At 36.9% G+C, this 22875-nt stretch overlaps 1 protein-coding gene across 3 annotated transcripts in view; it reads right to left on the bottom strand.

Moving 5' to 3' along the window:
• Positions 1–9423: 9423 nt before the first annotated feature.
• Positions 9424–22875, bottom strand: part of PGR (progesterone receptor) — a 40390-nt gene continuing 26938 nt past the window's right edge. For all 3 annotated transcript variants that reach the window (XM_072032758.1, XM_027467832.3, XM_072032759.1), the window contains exons 6-9: positions 22136–22280; positions 18974–19104; positions 13929–14086; positions 9424–11688 (exon numbers count right to left, since the gene is read on the bottom strand). In XM_072032758.1, coding sequence (XP_071888859.1) covers positions 11533–11688; positions 13929–14086; positions 18974–19104; positions 22136–22280 — 590 coding nt within the window. In that variant the 3' untranslated portion in view covers positions 9424–11532. The remainder of the gene's footprint in view (positions 11689–13928; positions 14087–18973; positions 19105–22135; positions 22281–22875) is intronic.

Below are 22875 nucleotides of genomic sequence, written 5' to 3'. Positions count from 1 at the left end.
AGATATTCTTGACTTTTTTTTTGCAATGGTTGGCTGGTTTTCTATTGTATTTATGGCAACAAGCTCAAAAGCTGAACTAGCCTAGAGCAAGTGCCTTTGCCAAAGATCATGGTGTGCTTTTTTAATGTAAACATGCAAGGATTCATGGGAACATTCAGTGACCTCCACAGCCGGTACAGAAAGGAGCCTTAATTCACTTGAAAGTACTTTGGTAATTGGAATACATCTTTCTGCCAGTATAATTGAGGAGTTGATTAGTTAGACTTACCTAGCACGGGTATATTTCATTTAAAATTACTGTTAATGGCTCTTGGGTGCCCTTATAAGGGATTAGAGTCCACTCTGAATGAAAAGCATTAGCAATTTATTTTTGTTGATGATCATTGCTTTCGTCTTCTTACAAAAAAAAAAAAAAAAAAAAAAAAAAAAAAAGGAAATATGCAGCTTATCTTGATGGTGGAGATTTTTCAAAATGTGCTTTGAAATTGCATGTTCTGCATCCTGATAGCAGCGAGCTCCATCTCTGTAGTGTGCAGCTGGGATTGAAGAGTAGAGAGGGTCCCGCTGCCACACTGTGGGCCTCTGGCAGGGCAGGGATCAGTGCGAGGATGCCATGAGTATGCCGCAGCACAGCGTGAAGCAGGTGAATGCAGCACGACTCCAACCCATCCCACCCAGGCTGTAATGCCACTGTCTACAGGCTTGCACCACTGCTAGAGCCTGTAGGCAGGTGAGATAGGTGTGCGGCTTGCAGCCCCATGAGAAACCTTTCAGAGGACAATTCACAAACCCCGGGCGGAAGAAACATAAAGAAACCTGAGCTTGATAGATCTCTACGGCGTTCCTCCAAATAAATTAATTGGTGTATGGGATACAGCTGGTTCCCAGAGTGAAACAAGCATTTCTGTTTGCCAGGACCTCATAAGAGGATAGCAAAGATCAGGATTTCAGTGTGCCTGAACTGTGAAGCTGAGCACAAAGCGACGGAAACAGGCTTTGACAACTGCAAGTCCTGAATTACACAAAACAGGCAGAATTCTTATTGGTAAGGAAATTCCACAATAAATGAATAGAATGTGGAACACATCAAGGGGTGGCAGCACCCTTCAGGGACACCTGAGAGGCAGCAGGTAGACTTTAGGCCTCAGAGAGATTTCGGTGATACTAAGTTACACCAGGCACCGGTGATGCAAATACAGCTTTACATATAACAACAGCTTAAAGAGTCATGTTGAGTCTGTTCTTTCTTGCCGTTGCTGTTGCTTGAGGGACACTTGTGTTTGGTCATAAGAAATACAGTTCCTAATCTGTAATTATTAAAAATTGTGCTGCCTTGAATGGGAAAAAATATCACTCTGCACAATTCTGTTACAGTTTCGCTATAAGGCCTTTTATCAGGCCCTTCCTTGAGAAATTTGCAGTGATTGCTGTACGGGCATTTCACTCATCTTCCAGCTCTGATTTGCAATGGGGTGTGGGTCCTGCACTTAGCTTTCCTGCATATACATACATAATGAGTTTTCTGCATATACTTCGGATGGTGTAAAATGTGAGCACAGTCAATTTTACATTGGGATTTACATCAAAACTGTCAACATCTACAAAGAGGTTCAGGTTCCACTGCTGATAAAGCCTTTCCTTAATTTTAATTTTTTAATTTTTTTTTCTCATCATTGTTTAAAAGATCACTTGGAATATTTCCTGACTATATGAACTCTGAAGCCAAATGTCCAGGTATCTGCAAAGGCATCAGCACAAGAAATTCTGCTGAATGTTTTTTTGTTTGTTCATTTGTTTTTGCCTAATGTGATTAGCTTTGTTGGATAATTTTTATCCAGAGGGAAAATGAGGAAAAGGTGTTTCTTTATCACAATGTTATTTGTGTACATCCCTCATCTGAGTGCAGCAGGAATGACCACAGCTCTAAGCCTCCTCAGCCTTCTCTGGGGTCTGTACCTTCTCCATGGCCTCATCCTCTTCATTATTAACAAGGAAATCATGAATTTGTCTGCATTACTGCGTGGCAGGTTCCTGACACCTCTTATTTCTTTCACTGAGGTAATCACACAATAGCAGGGCTGTCCTCACTGGTAGCTGCAGGTGATTAGAGCAAGAACTCATTAGTATATTTAAGTGAAAGCTCTCAGGCACTGTGCAAAGACGAGTCAGTCTCTGCAGCATCTGTGTCATTACAGAGTCTGAAATGCTGCAAGGAACAAACACCTCATTTAGGCAGGCTGCTATTAGCTAAAGGCTAAAGCAAAGGGTTCTGCCTCCAAGGACTTTAACATCTCAGCTCAGATAATGGGTAACATTCTTTTACTCTTTTAGACCCTTCCTTTACCATGTCTGTTGTTAAAAAACATTTTTGAGGAAAATAGATAAATAGGCGTTCAGACTGAAACTGGACAGAGCACATACACACAGAGAAGTCATTGCACTCAATCCAGAGGAGCATCATTGCATAAATAAATAACTGGAGACTAAATAAAGATGTAGAGGTCCTTAACTGAATGCATACTTAGTAGTAATAGAGACTTGAGCTTCGACACCTTTGTTTCTGTAGTGCCTCAAAAACTCTTCACAATTATTCTCTGCTGTGTGCCAGCTGCTAGTACAACTTCCCATTTTAAAAAAATGCATGTATTTTTGTATTGCATTATAATTAAACATTAGCCTTCTGCTATTGGTTAGTACTGCATGGAGTGTTTAAAAAATAAATAAATTGGGGGGGAAAAACAAATGAACAAACAAACAAAAACACAACATCAGTATGGTAAATCCCAGCCTTGTTAAATTGTTCGTGATGTGCGCATGGATAATATCTAGGAGATAAATTCACTTCACAAGAATGAGGACATTCAGAACAAAACTGAAACATCACTTTCAAGATGTACTGTATTACGTGGAAACAGCATGGAAAAATATCGTTGTTGTTGTTGGCCGGGTTGATGCCTCTCTGAGATCACATTAACTTTATCGTGTGCCCTGAGCAAGGGGTGACATCTAAATCACCAGTCCAGACCTGAATCAGTTTTCTCCCTGGCCTTCTTCCCTCATGCTCCCTCAAAACTAGAAGGTAGAAAGCCAGGCTTGAAAATCCTGGGGCTGCCCAGCAGCAAACCTGTGGGGCTGGTGCCTATGCTGGGCCGAGGGTCCCTGTCCTTGCCAGCTGCTCACAAAGCCAGAGGCAGCAGGCTGGGATGTGGGATGTTTATTTTTGAGTGTGGACAGGCAGCAAGGGTCTCTGCTCCCAGTTCAGCACCTGCAGTGAGCACTGCTGTGCAGGCAGCTCCTGTGGTTCGGGTCACATCTTTTTTTTTTTTTACTTCCGTTTAATAGATGTCTCTTCCACAAATAGATGTGTTTGTGCCAAAAGGCTGGGACTGCACTGTGACTTTTCAGGTTTTACGTACTACCAGTATTGGCAGTTTGCAATGCTTTTTTTTTTTTAAATTACTACCTTCCATGTCAGATAATAATAATAATAATAATAATAATAATAATAATAATAATAATAATAGTAAATAAAGCATCTGTCTTCCATTCTTTGAGACGTGCAGAGTGCTTGGATTGACAAAATCATGGCAAACATTTTCCCCTCCTATATAGGTTTGAATTCCTTAAGCCAGCAGTATGTCGTCTCTCACAGGGAGCTGCCAAAGGAACCCAGTCAGAACAGGCCTCCCTGGAGGCTGCTCCATAGAGGCCCCATGAGCAGGAGAGGCTCTGCTGGGCATTAGTGGCTGCAAACCACCCCCAGCTGCTGCAGCAGGGCGCCCTTCTCCAGCCTCACTTGCAAGCTGAATGCTGCTTACACTGTAAGCACAGCTCCAGTTTGTTGGACACAACACAGTGTAGATCACAAGTTGGAAGGGACCCACAAGGATCATCAAATCTACCACCTGGCTCCACACAGGACTACCTAAAAGTCAAACCATATTTTTAAGAACATTGTACAAATCTTTCTTGAATTCCAGCAGGCTTAATGCTGTGACCAATTCCCTGAGGAGCCCATTCCAGTACCCAGCCACCCTCTCAGAGCCTTTTCCTAATATCCAAACTGAAGCTCCCTTGGCACAGCTTCATGCTATTCCCTTGGGTTCCATCGCTGGTCACCAGAGAGAAGAGGTTAGTGCCTCCCAGTCTGCTCCCCCTCATGATGAAGCTGTAGACTGCCATGAAGTCTACCATCAGTCTCCTATTCTCTAAGCTGAACAAACCAAGCGACCTTGATAGACAACACCTTTACAAAAATACTTGAAAGCTGTTTCAGATGTACAAATAAAGAGATGTGCGTTCCTCTTCACTGGAAAATTCAGGAACCTTGTACAAGTCTTTTTTAAAAAAATAAAAATAACTGCAACAAACCACGAATTGCATCCATCCCTCTCCTGAACATTAAATACAGAGAAATGTTAACACCAGTCCAAGCGTGCCTCAAAGTTAAGGATTATTTGGATTTCTACAGAACATTCCATCCAGGATTACACAGCCTCTACCAAGTGCTAACTGCACAGCCCAGGAATCCTGGGGAAAGAAAGTGTGGAGGCTGGGGGAGGGAGAATAAACATTTTATAAACACGGGAACCGGGACATAGAGGGTGTGTGACATTCAGAACGCACACAAGATTGTGTACTGCAAGAGTCCCCAGCCTGATTTTTAACCCCTATGTTGTGTTTTTCTCTGTAATGTAGTTTTTCTTAGAATTAATGGCTATCTTCAGGGAAGGCTTTAAGGATAATTTAAATGCAAAATCTTCCTAAAAATTATTATCAGATTTTCAGACTTTTTTTTTTTTTAATACCCAATTCTTATGACCTTGCTTTGTGAGCAAATAGACACATGACCCCTATTTCAGTGCTTGACTAAGGTATCAGTTTCTGCCTCCCAGTCCAACGTAGGCTGACCATAACCATCACTACCAGCCTCAGGGAACAGCAAACCCAGTGTCATTGCTGCTGTGTAAAATTCTAACAGGTGAATCAGCCACTGCACAATATGACTGTACCATAGAGCTTTGGGATACAAAACTTCCAGTTATATTTTTCAGTTAAAAGCCTTGTGACCCTGTTGGCCAACCCGTGGTGTGTGGTGATGACAGAGCCAGAAGACGATGCTCTCATACCCTATGCATGATGCCGTCACAACAGGCCCAACCCTGGCCCCAGTGACTCAGCCTCCCTACCCCAACCCCTTGGCCATTTCAAGTAATGTGAAACATTTGACTGATTCTGCTGTCACATTTCTTCTATTTAACAGTGTATTATTTTTAGCAAGTATGTTGTACTTTGCCTGCAAAAGAATATGCTTATGTAGACAGCAAAATACAGATTTTATGATTACAAAAGCGTCTAGGATCTGGGAAAATGGTTGGGAACATATTCTTTCCTCTACTGAAGTCACTATCCAGAAGGCACAATACTACATTACAGAGATGGTAAATATTTCTAATAAAAGGATGGTTCCTACTTGTAGCAGACCACCACCTACTTGTCTGTAACATTTCAGTTCCTTCACTGAAAATTGTGATCTTAACTTTATGTGAGCTACAGGTGAAAACTCAGTGCATATAATTCATAATGATGCACAAACAAAGCCATTGTAACTTTGTAATATGCATTTATTTATGCAAAGCATAAGGTATATGGACTAATAGCAGGGCCTTCCTCACACACAGCTTCACAGACACACAAGCAATGTTCTTAACTCGATGGTGTTGCAGACGATTAGTGTCTCAGACTGGACAAAAAACAATGATATGAGGTATAAAAGCATTACTGTGTTTTTATCTAGTGTATGAAAAAGAGGCATCCATGAAAATGGTGCAAGCAAGAAGGAATGAGCCACTTACAATTGTGTCCAGAAAAGTCTCATCTGTATCATACAAAGATCTCTGCATGGATCTACCTAGTTAGGTCAGACTCAATGGCAAAAGTTAAATTTATTATGCTCATCAGATGCTTTTTATCCAGTCTGCCTCCCTCCCCCCCCCCCCCCCCCCCCCCCCATTGAAAGTAAACAGCTTGTAGAGTCACTGATGCAGAGTTGGAATTCCCAGAAATTATGTATTTCTTTTTCCTCATCACAGCAAAACAAGTTTTTAGTACTAGCCTGGCTGGGTGGATATTTCAACTGAGCTGTGGGAAAATGCAATAGAGTGAGACTATTTGAATGACACTGTGAGAACCTCCTCACTGATCTGCCTGAATGCCAAATTGGTGGAACTATTGTACCTGGAGAGGTGAAAGGGTAATTTAGTTTTCATGGTCAGAAAACCGTGATCTATGGCTAAAAGTCTTGTGATGGCATTTTAGTAAGGAGCACACCTTACACCGACAAGAAGCTGAAATGTTGATGAACTAGAATTAAAAGAAAGTTCACCACTCCTTGATATTCTTTATACATGTAGTCTTTAAACACCTTTGTGCACAGTACTGAGGGCCCAACACAGGAAAGAAAATGCCTAAATATAAGCAAAAAGAATGCATGTAATGAAAAAAAAAATACATGTAATACAAAAAATACATTTATTTTGTACGCAGTGTACTTAAGTACATGAGCAGTGCAGCTGCTGCGTTAGGGATTCATTTCCAACAGCACTGGTGCCTTATGAGGGTTATTTTCTCTATGAGGTATACATACACCTAAATTTTAATCTGTTGTTATTACCCATGCAGTCACTTTTACTGCATGTTTCTGTCCAAGCATCTGAAAAGCTACAGTATCATTCTGCAAGCAAATAACATCAATCTAACAAATTAATAGCATTCATCTAAAACAAACAAACAAACAAACAAAAACAAACAAACAAAAACAACATAAATTTTAATATAAAAACATCTAAAACATGACTTATGTTTTTTCTTTTCATCTTCGAAAGGGGAAAAGAGAACTAAATTAAAAACAATTCCTCTGTTCCAAAGTCAGGTCATCATGACACAAAGCAGTACAAACCAATAAATCTAGCAATGCTGACAATCCACTCTGGCAGTATATACACAGGCTTTTGAGCCATGGAAAGTTGGGAGGGCTTTGGATATTGGCTCTGTGGCTGCAAGCTGACTTATCCAAAGGAAAGAAAGGTCGGCGTGCCATGGATGGCATGTGAGACAAGAAATGCGCACTTGGAGCCACATGGTGCGTGGGTGGAGCGTGGCCCCGTGCCCTCCTGCTCCAGGGGGAGCCCAACTGGAGGGCTGTGCAGGTGGGAGAGCATGGGGAGGATCCCTACAGGTATTGCTGTTTGTGCTACCAATAACCAGAACAAAGATTTGTGTATAGACAGGAACACAGTAAAGCACCGAGCTTCCCCATAAATCCGAATTATTAGCAGATGCTCTGTCATAAAACCACTGAAAGTTTTTGGATGAGTTCTAACTTTAAAAAGCCAGGAAGTTTAATTACTGTGATTTGTCCTAGTGCCTGAAGGATTGACCCTTGCTCTTTAAGTATATCCGGGGGAAGTAAAATCTCTTTCTTGTCATCTTGTAATCCCCCTAGACATATTTCTGTACGTCAGAAAAAGTCAAAAGAGTGCTAAGGTACTAATGAAACTGGACAGAAAATAGCAACTGAATTCTCAGCTTCTCTTGTTTGGATACTACATAGGCCAACAGGACTGCAGTGCAGCTGCAGGAACAGCTGGGGTACCAAATCTTCACTTCACTCTGCACACCTACAATGAGGGGACTCTGCAGTCCCATGAAATCAATTGGATTTGTCTCAGACTCCATTTCCCTCTGTCATGGATGAGGTGGTAACAAACCAACATTCCCCCTTCCTTAAATGCTGGTCAGAAATTTTGATCCCACTAGGATCTTGTAAATAAGTCTTCGACCCTTTTGTATTTCTTTGACATCAGCGAGTGCAACAGCCAAACACCTCGGTGTGAGAGCTTGCCAGTACTGGAAGTCTCCTGTTTCCTGTCCTGCACGGGGTGCTGCCACAGCCAGGCAGTTTGATGCTTGAAACTGTCATAAAAATCTGCAGATAATGTGAGAACATGATGCCGCTACCAAAATGTAGAAACCTACAGTTTCTACAACAGTAGAAACCAAAGCAGAGCACTTTGTGCTCTTGCTATTGTGCTTCATGTAAGTATCAGCAGAAGGATATGCTAAAGGCCTTACATCAAAAATATATAAATTGTACAGAATATGAGAGGCTTACCTTCAGCCATAGTTGACATTATTTAATGTAAGAGGACTAACTTTTAGTGCCAATTAGACAGGGAAAAAAAAAAAAAAAAAAAAAAAAGGCTGCAATTTGCAGAAGATGCCAAGCTCTCTAATTAGTGTAACAGATATAATATTTTTTAAATGTAATTGGGCACTTCTTAAATGCCAGAGAACAAAAAAGTTCATCTGTCAAAACTTCTTATTTCTGGTATGCAAAATGCAACATAAGAAGATCCAGCCTTGTCATGCCTTATTCAATGTATAGAGAAGCAGTGCAAGTTGCTTTATTTACACCTACTTGTCAATCTCAGGATTGAGAAAAGAACCCTTAATATTTAAATTAATATTAATGAAGTGAAATACGAACAAATAAGAAGACTCTTACTCTTCAAAAAATATATATATAAAAGGAAAATTAGTTTGTTGATAGCTCTCTGGGCATCAGTCCAGTGCTGAAAAGTTGCACTAAATGAGATTTATATAGGAAAGGAAATAATCTTGTGTCTTGAATACTGATAATGGCATCTGTGTAATCTGAAGCAAATGATTGCATCAAAATGGAGACCATAGGCTCTTTTATAAACACCACCCAAAGATGAAAGATCTTAAATTGAAATACTTTTGTCCAACTTCAAACAATCTAGTAGTGAATACAGGATTTTCAAATGATATAGCAGTCTGATTTAGTCAAACTTGTTCTGTCTTATGTAGTACATCATTTAACAGAATCATGAAGTTCTGGGAGTTTTTTCTGTGAGTTACAGATGTTCAAGAAATACAGTTTGAAAATGTTGTAACCTTTGCTATCTGTTCCCAAAAGGAATCTATTCATCCTTTTTTATTATATCTTTGAGACAAATATAGAGCATTTCAGTCTGATCTGCCATATCTGTGGGACACAGTGACATGGCAGACACTTGGAACACATTTTAGGGATTGAGTAAAAGGCAGATATTGGTTCATCTAAAACATTTCTAAAACAAGCATACTACCTGCTCCATTTTGTAATTACAGAATTAGAGTGTCGAGGAATCTTATTTAGTGTAGGAAGTTTCTGTTACTAGTTTAATCTAAACAGCAACATAGGAAGTCTATTAATTTGATGGTAAATTAAATGACAATACTTAAATTCCCAAAGAATGCATGAAAATACAGCTGCTACACAAAAGCTGAATGGAAATGGACAACTTTTTAACTGAATGTAAGTACAAAGAAAAGTAAAGAAAACAAAACTTCGGTATGTAGAAACAAAATTTTGTGTTATTTATTAAAACACAATTGCTTTAAGGATCACAGTTAAAAGTCAGACTGCATTGAATAAGAAAGAAATAGCTTGTCTCTGGGCAGTTAGAAATTATGAACCTAGTAAACTAACACAAAAGTCTGCTTAGACCATTTTGCCTTGGGCCACTTCTTTGCCCTAGCTCCACTTTATTTATTTTACTACTATGTGGGATATTTTTATTCCTATTCATAATGTAGCTTTTTCCTGGTGGACCTTTGCTTGCCTGACAAAAATTTGTCCATACATAACAAGTTACTGTCAGCTGTATGCTACCCACACAATGGATGCATCCAGCATCTAGCAAGGGAAGAACAGCAGAGTATGGCCAGCAAGTGCTGAAATAAGGCTTGATTTTCCTACATTGCTAGAGAAGTTGGGCATTGTTTTTAGTGACTGGCAAAAATTTGCCATGTATTTGGCTGGAGCACCTCCCCTGTGAAGACAGGCTGAGGGAGCTGGGGCTGTTCAGCCTGGAGAAGAGAAGGCTCCAGGGAGACCTTATAGCCGCTTTCCAGTACCTAAAGGGGGCCTACAGGAAAGCTGGGAAGGGACTCGTCATAAAAAAAGTGCAGTGATAATGGTTTTAAACTGAAAGAGGGTAGATTTAGATTAGACATTAGAGAGAATTCTTTACTCAGAGGGTGGTGAGGCCCTGGAACAGGTTGCCCAGAGAAGCTGTGGATGCCCCATCCCTGGAGGTGTTCAAGGGCAGTTTGGATGGGGCTTTTAGCGACCTGGTCTGGTGGGAGGTGCCCCTGCCCATGGCAGGGGTTGGAATTACATGATCTTTAAGATCCTTTCCAACCCAAACTATTCTGTGATTCTGTGTGAATATATCAAGAATTTACTACCTCAAATGCATGAGTTGTTTCATATCCCTATCAAAGAAAAAAACGCACCACATTATCATTTTTAGTCAAGTATTTCTTTTCCATGATAAAACATGATGTTCTTCTTGAATGTACAAAATGTATAAAGCTAACTTAGCCCAACAGCTCTTACCATTACCCCAATTAGAGCAGCATGCCTTTAAAGTATAAAATATGTAGCTTTATTAAATGATATTAAAATGAGCCTGGTGTGTATCAAAATGTTTGTAGTCATATTTCTTTTTGCATTTAATCTCTCTATAATTTGCTGGTAATGTTTGTTTGAGTATTCAACACTGGAATTCAAAACATTAAGTTTATTAAGAGTTGTAGTGAGTGAAAACATTTCTATTTCAAGCTTCTGAAATACACAATTTTAAAGTTGATAAATTTAAGATTACAATTAAGTGATTTAGCTTTAATAAGTGCCAAACTTCTAAGGAAAAATAACACAAACCAAAGCTGAGTGGGTTTGCATACACATTATTTCTGGTGTAATATATACTGAAATTTTCCTATGTTTTCTGTTTTTGAAGAACTGCACTGAATGATGCAGAAAACAGCATGCTGATCTCAGAATTTCAATACAGCAAGAGCACAGACAAGAAGATGAATCCATACTCAGTGGCTTGCACTTCAGTTACTCATGAATGTCCTGCAGTGATGTCTACTTAATCTTGGACAGCCAACTTTAAAAGGATGTTTCTGTGAGGTGGATTAGTAAACAAAAAAGTGAAATATCTGTGAGAAAATGTAGGTAATAAACATTTTAATTCCTTTAAAATCTTTAGGATTACGCACATGCCCACATGTACCCATGCACACAACGTATTAAAGTAAAAAGTTTACACCATGTCATATCAGAAATTTGAAAGTGTGTAATATGTAAGAAAAATGTATAAGATAACTGTTGTTAGAAATCTGAAAACTCTATTCATTGTCATTCTTATGCACATCTAAAGAGCAATCTACTCAAGTTTACAAAACATTTCTTATGGCGGTTGTGATTTGTGCAGTTATGGAATCAGGCACTCACAATATGTACATCGAGCTTAAGTGGTTTGTGTATGGTACAAGTATAAAGCAGTAGGCAGGGTATGACAAATGCACTGAAGTCCTGACATTGCAAAATCTTGATCAAAATAAACAAACAAAAAATGACCCAGAAATCATCTCTATGATAAGAGAAAAGACATTTCACTTTTTGTGAAAGAGAAGAGGTTTCACCATCCCTGCTAAAATCTTGGGTAGCTGGGCAGCAATCACCTCTGACATCATCTCGGGGAATTCAACACTCAGTGCACGGGACTGGAGAAATGTGTTCAGACAGAAGAGATGGAGCTGTTTCACTAGCTGGAAGTAATAAAACACAAACATGATAAATAAGGCTAACAGTAATGCAGCCAGATAAACATGCTGTCAATCACTTAGCTCATACATCTATCAGATGACATCATTATATTCCATCCTCTGTCAATCCTTGAATCAGTAATGAAGATAATTTGTCATTCCCTATTAAAATATCATCCCAAGGTAAAAATCATAAATATAGCTAAATGGCATGTCCTATAAAAAGAGGAACTCACTGGCATTAGAAGGTGGAATCATCCTCACTCATGACAAGCACCATGATCAATGGCAGGTAGTAAAAAGCATTCGATCTTTCATTTTATCATGTACAACATGTCTCGATGCCTTGCTTACTATATGCTATTCAAACATTGATCTGAAGTCAGCATTTACCACTCCCTTGTGAGGTTTTCCATGGCTCTGACTATGACCATACCTAAGTGTGCTACTAACATTAAAATTAATAGGCCCCCTGTCCCTTGAAAGCAACTGCTAAGTATATGTACTTTTTCACCCCTTCTATCTTCTCTGTGAAGTTCCAATTTTATAGCAGTTTTTCTTTAAGACCTGTGACATTTATGTCGTCAAATATCCTATTATCTCTGTTATCCTAGGTTTTAACAACATACAGCCTCTTCAGTGAGATGGTCTATCTGATATCTCCCATCTCTTTGTCAGATATTCTAAGGAGCAAACACTATTCCAACCAACTAACTGGTGGATATTTTGCAGTAAGTCTCACTTACTTGCTTCCATCTAGGCTACTTTACATTTTTTAAGTATTTGAAATTAAGAGATTGACTCTACAGACAGCTCAGAGTTTTTCTCTAAATGTTGAAATTCAAGATTGAGAATTCTTACTAGAGAGTAAGATAGAACTTTTATCCCCCCAAAAAACAGATCCATTTGTCAGATCACAGATTCCTTGAGCACCTGGCTAGCACAAGTAGTATACTGTCCAGGAATTGTTTTTGCACGTAAAAGCTGGCTGACTAAGCTCCAGGGAAGGGTTTAGCAAAGACAGGTCCAAATGACAACAGGAGTCTGAATACCGGTAAATCTTAAAGTTAGGCTTCATATCCTCCCTTCAGAATATTCTATTGTCTAACTTCACTTGTAAGGATGCATTTACCAGTTGTCTCATTCACCGTGACCTGGTATCTGAGAAAATATAATAGTTTAACAGTGAATGTGATTCCTATGGATAATAAAAGTTCATGGACAAGTTTGAGCAGTGGATCAAAGGATTGTGGACTAACTGGTTAACCACATTGTTACCTCTCTTGACTTCTATGAATGGGATCTTTGCTTTTTTTTTTTCCCCCATCAGAAGGAGGAATTAGTGACAATGGAAGCTTTTGGATGAAAAAATGAATGTATTAAAAAAAAAGTGAAATAAAACACAGATTTGATAAGTGAAGAAGAATACAAACAAGCAAAGACCTCATCCTTCCCTAAACTCCTTGTGAGTTCCTCACAGCCAGCACTGAACTAAAAAAACACTTTTCCTAAAGTATTTTAGTACCACTCACACAGTCTTTGCTAAGACTTTGGGAGTATCGCCACATACCTTTGTTTCTTGCCTCTCTTTCAGAGATACACAAACCATTAAAAAACAATATTCAAATGGGTAAAGGTTTATAGAGAGTGTCATTCCCCAGTTTTAGTGGATGTTGAGCCCATAAGATACATGCTGGATTCTCAAGGATGTGGAAAGGATTCAGATGCATCTTTTAAAACACTTATGAATCTCTATGATACCACTATTAGAGCTCTACAAGATAAGTCAATTCCAGCATATAGATAGATAAAATACAACATAAAATACACATATAAAAGTAGTTGAATTGAAGTTGCAAAATCAATCTTAGCTATCTTTCACTAATTCTTAGTAGCCCGACTTTGAAATTTGAATTGCCTATTCTTTGCATTTTGTAAATATTTTCATGAAAACTTACACACAAACAGACCCCTACCAACTATCTCAAGTGTACGAGTTACAGAAATAATACAGCAAAGTGGTAGCATTCAAAGGCCTTTTTCTCAGATCCATATATATTGTATACGATACAATATATATACAATACATATTGATTATTAAATATATAATTATTTAAAGGAAAACTATACTTACAACATTTTCAGTTTAGAATTGTTAACTAGCTACTTTCTATAAAATTACTTTTAAAAAATTCTAGTTCCTTCTGACCTAAAAAGCAAAATAAATTAATAAGTAAACTTACATCATGCATGGAATCCATCAGTTTTGTAAGTTGATAGAAACGTTGGGAGTTGGCCACAACGCCTTTCTGGCGCAAACCAATTGCCTTCACCAGTTCTCTAATGTAATTTGCTCTCATCTCGTCAAATTGGCTTTGACTTCTTAGACCTTCCAAAGGAACTAGAAAGAAAACAACACTTGTGTTGCAATTTGTTCTGAAGGCAACAAGAGAGATTTAAAGTACAGGAACAGTTTATGGTGCATTTCACACTATGCAGTGTAATTTGTTATTATATGCCAGATACTTCTTCCTGTCATTTAGCTACTCCAGAAACAGTAATACAATTAGTTAAAATGATGTATTACTCAATTGTGCCAACTTCTGATGTCTAGAAGTAGTTTCAAACTTCAGCTATACCTATGTGCTGAAAAGAAGATGGCTAAAAGAACCACTCCTGCTCTTGAGGAAATATATCATGAGCCGGCTCATCTCATACTAGTCAGCCCTCCTTACAGCATATTTATCTTAGATCTATCTGGAGTGCCTCAAAATGGAGTCAAGGAATGAACTAACAACTCTGAAGTAATGTAGACAGTAAAGCATCCAAGGCTCAGATTTCCTGTTTGGGCCTCTTTTCACTTAACAAAATAGATGAACACTCAGAGTCTTAAATGTGAATATTTTTAAAGAGAAATTAGCAGGGAGGAGCAACTCTTCTCTTAATGGTCTGTTGTTAGGATCAAAATGAAGACATGGAAAGAACACCAAGAAATTAACCTTTTAGTGTCTTCTAGTGGTAAGACTACTGATAATCATAGATTATAAGCTTTGGCACCACTGTAAAGAAACAGGCATAAGTTCTAGACACTATATTCTTGACATGGTAGAGTGTAGTTTTTAAGTCATAATTTTTGAAGGCAACTAAGAAATTAAAACTTGAAAAATGAAACTTGAAAAAAATATTCCCATCTGGCAATCAAATCTAAATGCTTGCTTCACTAAAGTAATCACATGTTAAAATACGCTCTGGCTTCAAATACTTGTTTTTTTGAAAGAACTATTAAATTCCTTCCCCTTTCATTTTTATTTTTCAAATAACTTTTCACACTGTAATGTCACATTTAACATTTCATATTCTGACAGCAAGTTTATAGGGAAGGGCATTTCAGAACATAGGCATCTCCATATGAGCTGGTTACCACACCTCCCTGTATTTTTAGTGGGGAAAGTCAGTTCAGTATAGGGCATAAGATACACTCACTGTTTTAGAATTAGTTTTAGAAAGACATGAATTTTGCTGTAGAGATGCTTATTTCTCTCCACGGACTCTAAAAGAATCTCATGGGCTCACATAATTAAATAAATCACATGGTAGGCATCTAGTATACCTTCAATCTAGTCATGGTAAGTATCAGGCCATGACTTGATTTCATTTGAATCTCTTAAAAAGAAATAAATGGAAATGTGTTTCATAATGACATAGAACTATTCAACACTGTAACATCTAATGTTCAGGTGATTTATTGAATTCTGAAATTAAAGAAAATAACTGTACATGCTGACTCTCTGTTACAATGCACAGTGTTGTTAGATATCTAAGAGTGAAATTCTAAAAACAGAAGCTACCCAAAAAGGAGATGGCTGCACAGGAGTTGGACCTATGCCCATTAACTGAAAGGGAATTAGGTAGTAAGGCCTGCACTGAGAGAAGCACAGCTCTTCCTTCAGAAGCCTTAAACTCTGTTCTGAAATCAACTGCCTAAGTCATGTCTGGTTCCTCAGGAGAAGTAAGGGGGAAAGAGAGACATTTCACACACACATTAAAATTAAGAGTTGCCCTCACCTCAAGTCCAGGGACAGCTGACAAAGCAAAGCTCAAATCTCTACTTTACTCTGATTTAAGCAGAGGCCTCGTATTTTGTAAGAGAGTGCCCAAGAAAGGAAATGGTCCACTTTGCCACAGATGGCGTTTGTCAGTATCTCCTCAGACAACTGAATGTCTGAGAGAAGGAGGGAGACAGACACATATACATAGAATAGCAAGCTTACTTTCAGACAACAGAAATTGTGATTGCTTCAACAAAAACGAAGCTCATAGCAACATTATCTAATAATAGTCCGGCTTTTGCGGTGTCATGTGTCATGTTAGATTTCTTTTGGCAGCTGATGAAGATGAAATGCTGAGCTACTTGTTGAGGGTCTGAATAGAAAAGTTCTGTTTTATGGAGAACACAACTTGTTTAGAACTAATACTAAGTGGGGAGCAGTAGTTATATTATTGAAAAAGATCATAATTTTTAAAGCCTGGATGGTTCTGGGGATGTCTAATAGCAGAATTACAGAAAGGCATTCTGAAGGAATTTAGGAACCTTCTAAGCTAGATGAATGCTATCTTTGATTTAGGTCTCTAAAACACCAATTAAACCTTACAGTTGCCTTGTTAATTGAGTTCTTCCAACAATGCATGGCCTGTTACCCCAGAATTCTGTGATAGCACAGTCACATCCCCATCTAATCGTTAAAAAAAAAAAAAAAAAAAAGCCACTCTAAGATATTTATTTGAATGACAAATTACAAATTCAGTTTAAGTACAGATAGCTCAAATGTTTCTTTTCCCTGAAGATAAGTCAAGAACGCCAGCACTTTTATTCACTGGCAATAACCCAGTCAAAATCTTATGCGGCAAGGTTTTTGTAATTCCTCTAAATCAAAAAATCTGAACATTGGAGTTAAAACTGACCTTGCTATGAGATTATTTCTCTTTTCTGGCATAGCTCTACTTTCATAAACCCTGTTCATTCTGAACTATTCAGAGTACTACTTCCTAGATGTATGCGGCATCTGCTAGATGGAGTCCTGTTGAGAACTCTGGGGCATTGTAACAGCACAGCATATAAAATGTATAAATATGCAAAGCACATAAGGAACTGTAAAATGGAAACAATTATAGAAAATGAAAAAGTTGGTCCATGTTTTGCAATGACTACTTCTACTTTCAAGACAGCTTTAAAACTGTCACAAGTGCAGTGAAAAAACTAAACCACAGCAAACTCAAAGGAAAAAGGTAAAATTTAAAATAATGTTAAAACTTAAGTTGGGGTTTCCATTCAGAATTAGAAATGTATTGATATTGACATTTATGTTAAATACAAATTACGTTTCTTTAAAATGATATAAAAAGTAAAACTAGTTCATCTAAATAATAAATTAAATAGAAGACAGAATGAGAGACTAGAAGTTCAGACTTGATTTACTGTTAGTATATGAAAGTTTGAAATGGCCATACTTTCACATTTGAAGAGGATTAAGGTGAATAGCATGACTGAAATAAAAACAGTCTTAAAAAAACACTTTAAAGCAACAATCAGGTTATATGGTTTTTTGAACACAGTATTGTATTTATACAGTACCAAACGTTTACTAAATGTCTCAGCAACAACGGTTAGGTGTGTTCCTTTTCCCAAAGATCTGACAAATTGTTTTTTCCTATAAGACAATAAGTGTAGGAGAGAACAAAAAGCAAAACTCATCAGCACAGGTAAAAATACTTTCATGTTTTTAAAATTAATTTCTTGCATATATATAAACACATGACCTTAAAAATGAGGTTCTGAGGGAAATGGAGTTGATAAAGAATAGTAGGTTGATGAATACTGTTACTGATGAATACTGAATACTGATCCGCTCTTAACTGAGAGGGTGTTGACCAGTGCAGTATTTTTAAAAATTTCATTTGAACTTTATTGTATGGAAGTGGAGAGCTGGAATGTCACAAATGTACCAACATTTCACTGAAATTTAAGACTTCCCTGTAAAATTCACATAGACAAGAGAGTTCAATAAGTGATGGAAAGGTGGAAAATGCTTATACATTCAAAACCTTGATGCAATTCCAAGAAAGCGATTGCAGTTATCAGAGACTGACTAATCACAGAGATTTTTGTCCACGTTATTTTTATTGCTTTAGCAGAGTGTATTCTATTTTGTTATTATTTTAGTAATTTTCATATTCATAAGAGATAATTCTAATCTTTCCTCCTTGTGTTCTGGTGTTCTGCTGATCGGAGGCTTTTTAAGCATGAACTTATGCAAATAACAGCCAAGTAAGGTTTAAGAGTGAACAAATTTTAGTTCTTTATCTTTTGCTGAGCCTTTGTACAGCCAAATAGCAGGTTATGAAGGACTCACACATCTCTTCTACCACTCAGTAAGTATGTAGAGAACCAAACTTCAATGTTTGGTTCCCCTTCTAGTTCTAGGAGGTGCTTAGTGCTTAGTTACTAATAGCAGCTGTACAATTTAAAAACTTTCTTCTTGGGGACTGTTCAGGGCATCGGCAGATGTACTGATGTTTGTGTTTTAGAAAAAGCTTCAGAAGATAATTTTATCAACTACCACATCTTCCAATTAAAGTTTAATGTAATGCTGTATATGGTATTCTTACAAAGATGTGTATGATTGAAGTGAGCAGACTGTTCTCAAGCAAACAACTAAAAAAAATCTACTTGTTTATAGCTGTGCTAAACCTCTATAAGTAAAAATAATAATAAAAAATAAAATAAAAAATAAATGGTAGCATTGTTTGCCGTGTCTACTCTCTTAATTCTTTTGAGTAAGCACACTTTAACTTCTTGGCCAGAATAAAGCCCTCAGTCAACAAGCCTGAAAAATAATTAAATACATATAGCTATGTATTTCTAATATAGAGGGGTGTAGGGCTTACAGGGGTTGCTTTATCTGTGTAGAGTCATTTAAAGTGAACAGCTTTCTGACAGCAAGTCCATATACTTGCTTCGAAAATATTTAATACAGTACACCAGTATTTGAAAAGGGATCTAATATTTCCGCAGTGCCTTTATACAGTATAAAACCAATGATGAAACACAGATTATTTGTTCCTTACAAACGTTACAAGCATACTTTTAGGTCTCGGAATACTAATGTTTTCCTCCTAAAGAAGTTTTCCATTTGTTTAGCCAGATAGCTCAGCAATTGTCTAGTTAAACAATGTTGTTCAAAACTAAAATTTTACTAGTGATATGTTACAAAGAAATAAAGGAACTTACTTGTATTGAGAAGTAACAGAGCTTTCATACATAGGAACTCTTCTTGGCTAACTTGAAGTCTGACAAATTCCTGTGGGAGTTGCCACATGGATAGACACAGTGAATAGAACGATGATTCTTTCATCCTCTGTCTTACACCCAGAAAGGGGAAAACAAAAGGAAAAACAAAAATGTGAAAACATAGAAAAGAAGCAACTCAGCTAATAGTTGTTTGAAGTAAGTGTTTTGTTAGCAGCTTAATTATCACATTATTAAAATTAAGAGAAATATAAACAATTTTCTACTTCTTTGGTACCTATACTAGTCTTTTAATCATAAGGAATATGCTGCTATTTTGAATGTTAAAACTCATGCAGTTGTAAATAGTCCATTTCACAAGAAAATATGTAAAATTTTTCAGTCTTTTGCAGTACTCTGATCTTACTTTTCTCTTTGATATTTTGGTGCACTGGTTATATTTTATTGCATATATTTATTGTGAAGACAGTTTATAACTGAAATGACTGCAACAATAGCATTTTGAAATTTGTAAACTAAACAGAATTCATTGTATGTTCACCTGAAGATCCAATAAAAAATGATAATTTTAGAAAGTTGCATAATGATCCAAATAAATTAGGTCCAACAACATGATTAAATTTTGCCCCACTCTAAGAGACCAAAGGTAGTCTTATCACTTGTTACAATGGGAATTGTAAACCTAAGAAATTCAGACAAGCATTCCAACCTGACTGGATATAGTCCTCTCAACAATAGAAATAGAAGATATTTTCAATGAATAAAAGACTTTTCTCAAAGCATTGAGGGTTTGTTTGTTGTTTGTTTTATTATGTTATTTAAAGTGTAATTGCTGTCTTAAATGATTTTTTTTTCAGTTTTCCACATCTGAAATTTTGCACTGGGTCTCCAATGACTTAAAAATGAAATTTTGATCTGTTAGATCTCATAGGATTGTTTATTTCCATATCCAGTTTAAACCTCTCTTTCTATATCTGATATTCTTCTCTACTCATAAACAGTATCTTAGATGAGTGATAGCAGCTTTCAAGGTACACTAAATGCTGTTCATACCCATATTTTTAGGCACTGCAAAATAAAAGTAACAGTAAAGCCTTTTGGTGTTTTAACGTTAAGTCATGAAATCATTGTCAACCTAACACTCCTGGCCTTCTTGGTCTGAAATTGATGCTACTGAACAAGTCGTTCTCACAGAGAACTCTGGATAAATTCACTAAATGACAGAGTGGCTGCAAAACAATCTTTGTAATGTGGTTTCATGGTCATTTGCAAATAACTTAAGTGTGTGTTGCCACTGTAGAGGGAATTTTTGTTCTCTCTTCCCTCTTCTAGGTGTGCACTGCTACTCTCCTGGCATTACTGCCTGCCTGCCCATGTCGTGACTCAGACTGGGGATGAGCTCAATTGGCTTTTTTTTTTTTTTCCTATGGCATTTCTAGAACATATAATTTCTTTATCTGTTTTACAGTGCAGACAGATAGCAAGTGAAACAGCTTAAGTGAAATTATGGGCATGCGTGACCAGGGCAAGGAGGCAGACAGCATTGACATTTCTGGTGGTATTCAGCAGTTACTTTTGCTTAAAGTGATCATGGAAGTACAGCCTTATGTATCACTGTAGACAAGGAAGTGGCTTACATTATACTGCCTTATAAGATAACTTTTTTTTTTTTTCTCCCAATAAACATTGGTAGCTCTGATTTAGTGTACCTGTTATTCTTCCTGTCCAGCTCTTTGATTATAACTTTTTTAACATGATGCTGATGAGATATTCTACAACCAAGAGAATTGTATGTCGGCAGTCCACCTTTCTCTAGGTAAATGGTATTCAGCTGCAAACGAGAAGCTGTCTATGAGGAATTATAATCAGGGTTCATAAATCTCAACCCTCTTCTAGAAGAAAGAACTTAAATTTTTTCTTCATAAGGTGGCAGCAGTGGTATACACACAGGGTAATGCCCCAGAACACGCTATTAGTTCCTAAAGCCATCTCGTATTGGATTTCTGAGTATATATCAGAGTAGACTAGGATACAGTCCAAAGTTCACTCAGTCTCATCCCTTCAAAGTGTTTCAATCGTACAATACATTTAATATACATGGGAGATGAAAGAATTCATTACTCTATAATCTCACAGTGATATACAACTATCTGGAAGAGAAAAGATCAGAAACTACACAGCCTGCTCCACTGAACATTTTGTATAAATAACACCACTCACAAAATTCTGGATGTCTATCAATTTCAAATTTGAGTGCCTAGATCTTCTGAAAGTCCACCTCTTAACCTTTAAACAGATATGACTTATGAGAAAATATGTTTAATTTTTACTTCACCTCATACTAGATTTTTAGGATCTTAAAAATAAGAAAAATATATTAGGAAAAAATACATAGGAAGACAACATTGTTTAACTTTTCCTGGAAGATTCCCATGTATAATAACCAAAATATCTAAAATTAAAGCTTTGATAATAATAAGATGCAGAGCTGAAAAAGACTGAAATGAAAGTTATCTGAATTCATCAGCATAGTTAAGGAAAATCCAAACCAAAATCCCACTCCAAAATCAAAACAAAAGAACAGTCTCTAATATTTTATCTTTGATCTTCACTTTTTCTTGATAGATTATTACAATTTTATAACATGAAATGTACTTCTGAAATTCACAGTTTTATCAGAAAGTGTCAACACTACTTTAGGCTATATACAAACTTTTGGCAAAAACCACCCAAACAACAATGACCAAAGGAAATCCCACTTATTTCCATTTATTGAACATGAACTCTTGTCTTATTAAGATGAGTTCACATAAATTTTCTGACAGTATCACTCTTAAAAAATAATAAAAAAAACCTCTTAGATAATTACAATATTATTTTTATATAATTAGAATATTTATTTAATATAATTACAATATTACTCCTTTTTTTTTTTTTTTTTGGCCACAGCAATAAAATATTTGGGATTCCCACACACTCCTTCCTAAAATTATTGAACTTTGATGTGATCAGAGGACTTCCCTCTGCTGTTAATTTTGAAACAACAAATAATGAATGAAATCTTGGCATCAGTGAACTCACGTTCTCATTAACACAAAGAAATCAAAACGTCATTCATATTGTGCAACAGCAGAGTCTACTTACTCATTTAGAATCAGATCTGGTGCAAAATATAACATCTGACCACTGACATGTTTGTATGATCTCCATCCCATTGCAAAAACCATTAGACTCATCCAGGAATACTGGATGAGAGTTATCTGATCATCAATATGTAAATTCCGAAATCCTGAAATAGAATTAAAAGATAAAATATTTTATAATTTAGACATTTAGACTTTTCATTTAGACAACAGCTGAGTAGATGTTCTGAAGATTACAGCTTTGGGCATGAACTATAAAACCAGGAACAGTTAGAAAGATGAGTGCTTTTGAGGATGTAGTTGTCAGAAATTTGTGAGGTTTGTATAATCACTGGCCATTTTGATAATTAACCTCTTGTGTTTTTATTCAGTTCCAATATTTTGAAAGAATTAAAGCAAAACTAATTTTAGAAGTCAGAGATGACTATTTTAGGAAAGAGGAATGCATCTCCTTTTTCTTTGGTAAAAATAATGTACATAATCACTATAATCAACTCCTATTTAATATAGTTTATACTTAAGTGTTCTTAACAAGAGATACAGTTGTAATACAACAAACATCCACCTATTAATATATTTCTTGTGTTTAAATACAGAGAAGAATCTTAATCTGTGGATTTGACAATAACTTTTGCTCTTTGATAGCTTTAAAGATTGCTATAAGGTATCAGAGACAATCTAACGGCTTCCTGCCACCAAAAGCAGTGGTACTGTTCTTCATTACCTGGTCCTGTTAACCTC

The sequence above is a fragment of the Anas platyrhynchos genome, chromosome 1, assembly GCF_047663525.1.
Source record: "Anas platyrhynchos isolate ZD024472 breed Pekin duck chromosome 1, IASCAAS_PekinDuck_T2T, whole genome shotgun sequence".
Lineage (NCBI taxonomy): Eukaryota > Metazoa > Chordata > Aves > Anseriformes > Anatidae > Anas > Anas platyrhynchos.
Note: the sequence above shows the minus strand (reverse complement) of the source record. Positions and strands in the feature narration are given on the sequence as shown.